The sequence below is a fragment of the Mytilus edulis genome, chromosome 10 (assembly GCF_963676685.1).
Source record: "Mytilus edulis chromosome 10, xbMytEdul2.2, whole genome shotgun sequence".
Lineage (NCBI taxonomy): Eukaryota > Metazoa > Mollusca > Bivalvia > Mytilida > Mytilidae > Mytilus > Mytilus edulis.
In genome coordinates this window covers 80,457,570-80,468,447 of record NC_092353.1, presented here as the reverse complement: position 1 = coordinate 80,468,447, position 10,878 = coordinate 80,457,570, and the positions used below count along the sequence as shown (strand labels likewise).

General features: G+C 32.4%; 1 protein-coding gene across 1 annotated transcript; it reads left to right on the top strand.

Moving 5' to 3' along the window:
- The first annotated feature begins 2,645 nt into the window (after nt 1-2,645).
- Nucleotides 2,646-8,084, top strand: LOC139491971 (temptin-like). Its single transcript, XM_071279958.1, has 3 exons — nt 2,646-2,886; nt 5,227-5,377; nt 6,518-8,084. Exons 1-3 carry the CDS (start codon nt 2,704-2,706, stop codon nt 6,595-6,597), a joined length of 414 nt encoding a protein of 137 aa, XP_071136059.1. The 5' UTR covers nt 2,646-2,703; the 3' UTR covers nt 6,598-8,084.
- The last annotated feature ends 2,794 nt before the right edge of the window (nt 8,085-10,878 follow it).

The window sequence follows — 10,878 nt, the reverse complement described above, 5'->3', positions numbered from 1 at the left end:
CCATTAACAAACATGCAGGTAAGTTCAATGTGACGAAGACAGTTTTAAATTCTGTAGCCAAGCAATCAAATATTGGGATAAATTACCACCTGAAATTTCAAACCAAACCTACACAGACAACTTTAAGGATGCACTTACTCATAAAAACCTCCTTGAACCATTCTCTCAACTAAACTAAATGTACCTATTGTTTTTATTTTCATATGAATATATATATATATATATAATATAAACTGTTTAAATTAAAAGTTAAATAAAATTTGCAAAGTTAATAAATTAAAGAAAATTGTAATTATCTTTAAAAGCAACATCACACAGGCATCCACAAGAAAGTAATCATCAGAATGTTGATGGTTACCTTGAGTTGACACACTGCTGATACACTTCTGAATAGAACATATCATCAAAATAGAGCTAGGTGGACGGGTATTTCAAGAATTGTAAATTTAAGTAGACCGACGCGTCGAAATGATAAAAAATATGTTCAGAGAAAACTTATAAGCAGAATGACCACAATAAGATAATGGTTGTAACACCCGTGATTCTATTGCGAAAAGCATATATCTTTAAATATGAATCATTTTTTACAGAGAAAATGAAAAGGAAGGGGGAGGGGGGTATCGAAAAAACTATGTGAATTAATTTTTGTTTCCTTTGATATTGTTTCTAAAAAAAAAATATTCATGTATAACTTTTTTATTAGTATAGATGCGCAAAAATTAGATGGCTACCGTTCTTATGACACCGTTATGATAAGCATATATATTCTAAATACATGTGAACTTTAGTTTTGAGTCATGATGACATAAAATGATAATTTATGTCTTTGATGGACAGTTGGCAATCATATCTAATCTTATTTTTAACGAATTGATTTTTACTTTTTTAAAATTTGCACTTGAAAAACATTGCAGAATTTATATTTGTTTAAAATACTTAGCACGAGTTAAGATGTATCCTGTCCACTACTACAGACATAGTTTCACATACATCTCATTACATATAAGATAATAACCCCCACTGGAGGTTTACCAATCAAAAGTTCGTCCATTTTTTCCTGTTTGCAACCATGTAAGCTCAAGTTGTCAAAATATTTGTTAGAAACACCAAATAAAACAAAGTGATGCTTCGAAACAACCAGAATATATGTTTATGACTCAGAATTTGTTCTACTGTCCATATAGAAGTTTCCACGGAGGATTCAAGTAGTCCTTACGTAAATCTTAAGTTTGCGCTGCGTTCCAGGGAAGAACATATACAGGTTCCCTATTATTAATTATTTGGTGTTATTGCTTTAAAAACATATCATTAACTTATTACTATACATTTCTTATACAATTACCGAGGAAAGAGTTTGTTTTATAATAAATGTTTAAATAGAGCAAATAAGGTGAATAAGTCCTTAAAAGTTACCCCAAATCACTGACTCTGGCGTGGTCTACCTACTTATATTCAAGGTACAGTTCTATGTTAATACCGTTTAAAATCTAATATGTTTTTTTGGCTTGATCCACTCAGAATATTTTCATGGTTGCGATATTTCAGTGAAATAGCATAAATACATACAAGGTCATTGGTGCATGTACAGCTTCTCTTTGTCACCATTGATTTTACTCTATTAGTCATTGTTAAGGTGACACTTTAAAAGAAAATGTGCAGAATTGATCTTCGTTTCAAATACGGTAAATATTTAGCATGAGAGAAATTGTATCCTATCCATTACTACAGACACAATTGACATACTTTTGCATATTAGGTTATACTCATCACTGGAAGTTAACCAATAAAATTTCATGTTCCCCCTGTTTATTAGCTTTAGTAAACTAGCAACATCAAGTTAGAATCACCAGGATATATGAAACACAGGGTTAACTTCCTACAACTGTCATATCCAAGGGGAAATTTATTTCGACCATTTTTCGTATGAAACCGGATGTGACGTACTATGATTTGATGGTATTACAACTTCTACATTTGAATTGATTTTAAATCGATCAAGATTTGGTTTAACTTATGCCATAAGAAAAAAGAACCAGTTGTACATAATAAGAAAAAGAGGAAAGGAGAACTTCATTATAATAAGTTGGAGAAAAAAACCAAATTCTTGCAAAATATGAAAAGACGAAATGACAAACACAAGCAACACTAACCTCAACCAAAACCAATGATAATCTTCAAAAGGGTATCGTGTCCTACTCCGCTTGTGGCACTCGTCATGTTGCTTATTGTAGTTAGAACTATACAGTAAATAAAGGCAACAGTAGTATACCGTTGTTCAAAATTCATAAATCGATAGAGAAAAAACAAATCCGGGTTAAAAACTAAAACTGAGGGAAACGTATCAAATATAAGAGAACTACGAAACAACAGAGACACAACGCCGAAACGTAACACACACAGAAACGAACTATAATGTAACAATGGCCATTTTCCTGACTTGATACAGGTCATTTTATGAAAAAAATAGTAAGTCGCATTCGGTGATGTCAAAATCTAGACAGAGCAGACATGACAGGGAAAAAGTTTACCTTTAAATTAAACATTTATAGATATAACTCATCAAATTCAGTAACCAAAAGGTTTAATAAACTACAGGTTTTACTGTAGTTATTTTACATAATCCCAGGTAAAGGATCAATTAATTCCATGTGATTTCCTGCTAAATTCATATCGATATTTTTAAAACACTACAAAAGAGTGGTCATGTTCAGAGGAATTGTATATCTGGTCTTGTTAACCGTTGTTTTTGGATTTCCAGGATTTAAAAATAATATACCCAACGGAAATAAGGTACCGGATCCTTGTTATGGACATACTAATCAGACATGGTGGGGAGTAGGACACGACAAGGCATCAGGAGGAGGGACAAGATGTCAATTTGGACTGGTAAATCTTTTCTTCTTCTTATAATTTTCTTTTTTACATGTAATTAATTATGGATACTTATGTAAACGAAATTAGATTCTAAATCTATACATCCTAGGTTTTTTTTTAAGATGATGGACATTTGTCTCATTGTCAAGGCCGTAACTAGGCATCTTATTTTAGTGAGGCATTCAACAATACCACATTTGTTTTATATTAGTATTTAAAACGAATATATATAAATAAAACAGATTTATTTATTACAGGAAAGTTCACAATTCTGAGTCTAATAAATGAGAACACATGGGTGAGAGTTCTGCAGAATATTTTGCTTTTGTATCTGACTAAGCAGCAAACATGTCAACCCATGTACACCTACCAGGTGCCATACACGTGTTTTATTTGTTTTTTATTTTGGCGGATCCGCCAGAAACCCCAGAGGGCCAAATGTTCTGACTCGCATGATTTTCGTTCGATTTTCACAGGTTTTGTTTCAATTCCAGAGGTATAAGATTTAATCAATGTAAATTAATGTGATATGTCTCTTTAACATACAATACAATGCTTTAATATTCAGTAAAACTTGTGCATGGTTTCCATTACTATTTTAACCACCGAGCTGACAATCTCTCTATAACTTCTGCATATAAGAAGAATGAACAGTTGTCTCATTGGCAATCCTACCACATCTTCTTTTTTTATATATGTAAACCTCAGATCTGTGTACAACCTCAAATCTGTGTCCGTTTTTCAAATCTATGCCCGATCGTGACGTCAATCGCTAATCTATGTCCGAAAAAAATGATTCGGCCTCAAATCTGTGTCCGATTTTCAATCGCGACGTCATTCGTAAATCTATGTCCGTTATAAAAAAAGATAAGGTCTCAAATCTGTGTTATGTTTGAATTTTTTTTCCAATTTGTTTCGCCATGCGCAAATTTATGCCCGTCTAATAAGTACGGCCTTATAGGTTTTTTATTTTATTAAGTAATTTCCCATAATTCAATATTTTAAAGTTGGTATGTGTTCTCCATGTATGTGCAAGAGTCGTAGTATAGTATACGTTTAAGAAAATCCGGCTAAATTATCTAGCTGGTATTTATGATATTGTTTCAAGTACGGTCTTATATGCTTTTTGTTTTATTAAGTCTTTTTTCAAGTGTGTGATTAAAATCTTTACATGCATGTGTTATTATTGTATACCGTCTTTAAGAATGAAACCACAAACCATATTTATTTTACTAAAAAAGACAGTAAAGAATGAATATTTGTTTGCAACTTCATCTTACTTCGTTTTGTCTTTGAATTTGTTCATATCGCTGTTTCATTGACATTTATACCATTTTATCTATGTTTTTCCTTGGATACAAGTATCAAAAAATAATTCTAAATTGCTAAAAATAAAACGTTTTTTATATTTTAATTGAAATATTTGTGAATCACAAAAGAACATATTTCAATTATTTGGTCTTAACTGATATCTATTTAGTTCAAATGTAAAACTTGTAATAATGTTTTTAATAACGAAAATATTTCCCCGAGAAGAATCATTCTATGTTTTGGCATATCCCTTCTCTCAAGCAATTAGATGTCAACACTGCAGTCCCTTTGTTCATGGCTGGATTTGTTTTGAATTGTAAATATTCCACAATAGTAGGAGTAAAGATATCCCGATAATTGTCAGAAAACATTTCAAGAGGATAAATCTCTAGTTGACGTTTTTGAAAATATTCCATCAGTCCACTATTCATAACAGATTTCCCTCCAGTTTTAAAGAAAAAAACATAAAGTAATTTTAAACCATGTGTATTAATAGTTAAAATGTTAACCTTGCTTTTGTCATATAAACCACTTGTACAATGTTTGTTCGGTGTGAGTTAATGCTCCGTGTTGAAGGCCGTACTTACACCTGTAATTGTTAACTTTTCATTGTTTACTCGATTACGTTTTGTTATGTTTTACGCCATTGAAAGGACATAGATTTGAGCCAAAAATGGCCATAGATTTGAGTAAATAAAGGACATAGATGTGAGACAATACAGGACATAGATTTGAGACAATAAAGGACATAGATTTGGAACGTCTATGACGCAATATTAAAAAGGACATAGATTTGCGGAAAGGACATAGATTTGAGGCCGGACATAGATTTGAGGCTTACATATTATACAATCTATCTAAAATTTCTATTTTGTTCAATCATAAAATTTCAAGTCTACCTATGAAATCAACAAGCATAGGTATCCCATGATTAATAATTTCAAACATTTACTTTGAATAAACTTTTGAATTGGAAATGATTTTAACAACCCTGCTTTGTTTGTCAGAATTATCTTTAAATTGATGTATGGCAATTGACAGGACTTTAAGGCTGCTGGATTCAAATGGACAAAGAAACTGTGTCAAACAGACTCAGACCAAGATGGTCGTACGAATGGACAAGAACTTGGAGACCCAGACTGCACGTGGACAAAAGGCGAAACTCCTAGCGCTGCTACATCTGGTCACCCAGGTAAGTAAGAAAATGTTCACGTTTATTGACCTTGTTGCACTATACTAGAATCGTTGATGCATTTTTGTCTGCTATACATAATACATTTAAGGTAAATAGCACTTTATAATTCAATTATTTTATTACATGCCTTAGGAATCCTCAGACCCAATTGTAATTAAGAATTCAAATATGTTGAAGTACCCAAGATCTCAAAAGACTTGATGGTAATTATAGTGACCGGATGCGGCCATTTCCCCTTTTCGTGTTTTTGCGTTTTCTCCTCTCACCTTTACAACGCGAAGTCGGGAAATCGGTTAATCGAGAAATCCGGAAATCGACAAATAAGTAAATCGAGAAATCGGGAAATCGAGAAATCGACAATGCAAGAACGCGAAGTCGAAAAATTCATTTCGCGTTTTCGTGTTTTCTCTTTCGTGTTTGTGCGTTTTTCTTTCTCAATTTCTCGATTTCCCGATTTCTCGATTTCGTTATTTCTCAACTTTCCGATTTCCCGATTTCTCAATTTCTCGATTTCGCTTTCTCGATTTCTTGATTTTCCGATTTCGCGTTTGAGAAAAAAAGGTTATTCATTTTTTTTCTTATTATCAAAGTTGTCTATTTGCACTTTTATTATGTCTCATTTATGGGCATTATGTTTTCTGGTCTGTGCGTCTGTTTGTTCGTCCGTTCGTCTGTCTATCCCGCTTCGGATTAAAGTTTTTGGTCGAGGTAAATTTTGATGAAATTGAGGTCCAATCAACTTGAAACTTAGTACACATGTTTCCTATGATATGATCTTTCTAATTTTAATGCCAAATTAGAGATTTTACCCCAATTGCACGGTTCACTGAACATAGAAAATGATAGTGCGGATGGGGCATCCATGTACTATGGACACATTCTTGTTTTCTAATAATTTCTAAATGTATCAACGGAGATTCTAAGCCAAGCATTTAATAAATCATGTCAGTACCAATGCATTGACTATCGACCTGGTGATATTATTGTTAGGAAAACAAAGTTACAGTTTGATTGATATTTTCATAAAACATTGAAGGCTAGGTATAATACAAGATAAATTGAAGAATAACATCGCTGTTGCATAAAAATACAATATTTACTTTGAAATAAAACCTCATTTTATTTATTTAATTTTAGGTATTTGTGAACCCCTGAGTGATTCCAAATGTGTTCTGGTAAATAAAGATATAGTATGTCAATCAACCAGTGGAAAATGATGCTTATTTGGCCATTGTGTGTAGCTGGTACATCGGAATGGAAAAGTGATTTTCTTTGTGTAGCAGCTTTTTTGTTAGATCGAATTTAAAGAAATGTTTGCTAAAAAAAGTTGTTTTTTTCTAATTTCGAATCCATTGCTTTTCGCTACACTGGACGATTTCGATTGACACATACGATCTCGTCCTTTTGTGTGTGATATATGTATAATTTGTTTCTTATTTGGTTTTGCAGATCTTTTTGAAGTATTGAATTGATATCACTACTTATTTTGTCAAAAGCGCAAATTGTGCTGAACTTTTAGTACTATCGTTTGTTATTTCGACTTTGCTTTTTTAAACTATCTCCATGTAGACTTCATATAGTGTCCCAATATATGTCATGTATATTGACATAACTCTACTTGAAGAATAATATCTGCACGCCAAACAACTAAAATGATAAAAAGGAAGAAACATATATAAGATGGCGAGGTTAAACTTGTTAAGGAGAAATAACCCTCTCTTAATCCGGGATAGTGGTGTAAAATCACAACGAGTACAAATAAGTCGATAGTTACTGAAAGTTAGTTAAAAGTATATACTATAACAGGCCAAAGAACGATCTTTAACATGGGGCTCTGACTCACACCGAACAGCAAGATATAAAGGGGTAGTTTTAGTTTATCAAAAATAAATACCGATGAAAACAATATTCTCAGATATTGCTATTGAAATGGCATCCTTTATGCATGAGAGTTCACATGGATAGAAATAGGAAGATGTGGTACGAGTGAAAATAAGACACACTCCCTCCAAGTCACAGTGTGTAAAAAGTTAACATTAATTTTATAGGTGAAAATAGGCCTTTATCTTGAATTCTTTTAAAGTTGTTTTTTTTTAATTTCTAAAATTTTTAAATTTCGTAACGTTTGATCAAAATGAAGATTATATGAGAAGCACGTGACGTGTAAAAGATTGATTTATCCATTGAGGTCAAATTAACACCCAACAACAACATAACATGCATATTCTGGAGCACAAAATATGATGTGAATATACCATGCTTTGTAATTTAGACCGACACGGTAACATTTGAAAGATTATATACCACAACGTAAATTTCTGCTGCACTCTGACCAGGGTAATTATTACGACTCGAACTCTCATCAATGCTAAATAAATTGCTTCGCTGAGCGCAGCTGGATACGACCACAGATGTCTAACGTTAAAAAGTTGAGCCAATATATGGACATAATATTCACGCTTGATACAGGTCTGAATTTGGATTTTAACGAAATTTTTGACACATAATATGTTTCTGACACAGAATAACTGTAGTCAAAGAACTTCAAATTGGTTATATGATTTGAATTTATTTAAATTGTTGCTTTTGTGCAATACACTATGCTGTTGAATATTACCCCCCTTAAAAAATAATATTTGAAGATATATTCTTTTTTAAATTTCTGAAATCTGAAATGAAAAAAAAATGTTCCCCCTCCATTTTCCCCCCTTTCCCTTATTCCAAAAAAATTCTTTCCCTCGATATATGGTCAGTATTGCGGTCGTTTAAAAAAGGAGCAAGAGTTATGATCTCAGAATGCTAGTCATATCATAAAACTGTGTTATTTGACTAATTCTGTGTTCATATCAAATACTTGATTTACAAAATGTAATTAAAACTTTGGAAGATTAAGAACCTATAACAGTATGACGACATAAATATTTCTACTGTAAAAGGTTCTAGCTATCTATTTGTTGTTTCGAGCAGAAGCAGATTGAGAGAGAGCCAGGTTGCCCACCTCTCTTTTGTGGAAAAAAAATGATTGATTATTTAGAGAATCCCTGAAGCATGACTGGGGCGGCCCCCTACTTAGGCAGTCAGTGCCCCCTATTTGGAAATGTTTGGATCGGCCACTGTCGAGGTTACTGTTTCATTGACATATACACTTCTCCTGTGTACTAGTTCCTACAAAAATATCTAAAATCAATGATCAGCTGACTCATTTACTTATCATCCACCAGTAATAAAGATTTTGATAGAGAAAGTGAACAGAACAGCTTCACCAAAAACAGATGTACATTTGTAACTCGCGGCATTTTTTGTATAAAACAGAATGATGGAATCTGTGTGGTGATGTCCGTTTCTGATCTTTCAATATTCGATTATGTATTTACATTTTTTTTAAATTATCTAAATGAGGTGAATTTGCAGTTTTCCGTTCAAAATGCAAAAGGTTTAAAGCGTTTATGCAAATATCAACGACACATTTTGAATATACTCATATCTGAATGTTTAATTTCTCGTGATTATCTAATTTTAAATTAAATTTAAATTGCATGTTCAATATGTATGACAATCAATACAAGAGGTCAAAAAGCTTTCACACAAACAACACAAACATAGTGACGGTAACAATAATAATACATAATGATTGATTTCAGTCATGTATTCATTGCTCAACAATACGATATCAACAGAAACTTTTAAAAAAAAATGACAGTCAAAACTAAAATTAACATTTAAACATAAAATAAACAAAGGAGAGTTAAGAAAAATCAATTAATGAAACCAGACCTAGAAATAAAAAAACGTTCTAGTCAGTTTGTTGTACTCATACACTAAAATCAACCAATTAAAATGTTTGAGGACTACAACCCCTGTCCTTTCAGTAATAAAACTCCGTATTCGGAGTTCAAATTTTTTAATAGAACAGTAAATTCTATATTTTGATTGGTTGATTTCCTAGTGAGAGCACGATAATAGTATTTGAAATATTTATCACTGTAAGGTCAGATTTATGGATTTGGTAAGTAGAATTTATGATTACGATTTCACTCAACATTTTCTAGTACTGTTTTAGTAAAATTTACAAACTAATTATTGTAATGGACAAGTACATACATTTTTTTCATTCATAAACACTGCTTCAGTCATTGATTTCAGTTTGTTTTTTAATCTTCGAAAATTATCGTCATCGCTTTGTCGTGTAGACCAATCAGCTATCGCAACGTATTCGTTCCATCTTAGTGGGCGGGGTATGTTCACGTCGTTGAATTTTATTATCAAGATTCTATGCTGGTTTATTTGTTGCTCACAAATCCGGGGTAGAATTAAATTGGACAAAATGAAGTTATTGTTCCATGAATCATTTTCAAAATCCCTCGTTCCGACAACCACATACATTACTGACGTTACAACTGCCTGAGAATAACCATTTATATTTGATTGTCCACCATTAATATCAGTCTGTGGTAACAGAACAGACAGTCCTAGATCTGTAAAGCAAGGAACAAGTTTCTGTACGGCAAAATCATAATCATTGTCGCTGGCGACAATCATAATATCATGAGTTACGTTTTCCTCAATAGCATAGTCCCCAATATTTGAGTTAGCAACAGGAAGCAGTTCCTCGCAAATCGATAGAGGATGTATTGGTTTCAAGATTATCCTTGCTAAATGATGAACAAAAAATTTGCAGTAAACTTTGAAAGAAATCCCTATCATCATAAAAATATCAGCAAATATTATCATTATAATGATGTGTTCTAATTTGGTAATAATGAAATAGTAAAACCGTTCATCATCGACATAATATCGCCAAACATACCTCCAATCTTTTTCCCTTTCAGCTAGAGCTTTTCTTACGTCGTTTTGCAATTGTGTGTACTTATTTGACGCAAAGTAAGTTATTCCTCTGGGTAAGACGACGAACTTGAATGGTAATTTTATCTCAGACATATATGTTGTTTGACTTGAAGTGTTGAAGAGGTTTCTCAGAATACTATAAGTATGTTGACCATAACTATTTTCGCAAACGCATGTGTATGATTCCACAGTCTGTATTCCAGTTTCTGTAAGACTAGAAGAAAATAGGTAAGAATTTAAAATCCTGTCTGCAGTGAATGGGTTTTCATTGAAAAAATGTCCAAGCTTACTCATATTATAGAGGAAATGTATCATTGGACCGCAGCCCTGGAAAATATCAGAACAAATGCCATTTGTGTCACCGGATATATTTGCATTTGCCATACTTGATATATTATGAAAAACAAATTGATCCTCAGCGTTAGAAAAACTGTGAAATGACATTCCATTTAAAGATAATATATGTCCTTGAGGTACATGAACAAATTTAACTATTTCTTTCTGGGCGTAAATAAAGAATGATCCAAACTTAACTTTTATTGTGCTTTGTTTACCTTCACTCCTCGTTATCATAAATGCCCATAACTCTATTTCTCGATTTAGACATTCAGCTGATAAATCAGTTATTCGAAGTGTCATTTCTAAGTTGATTT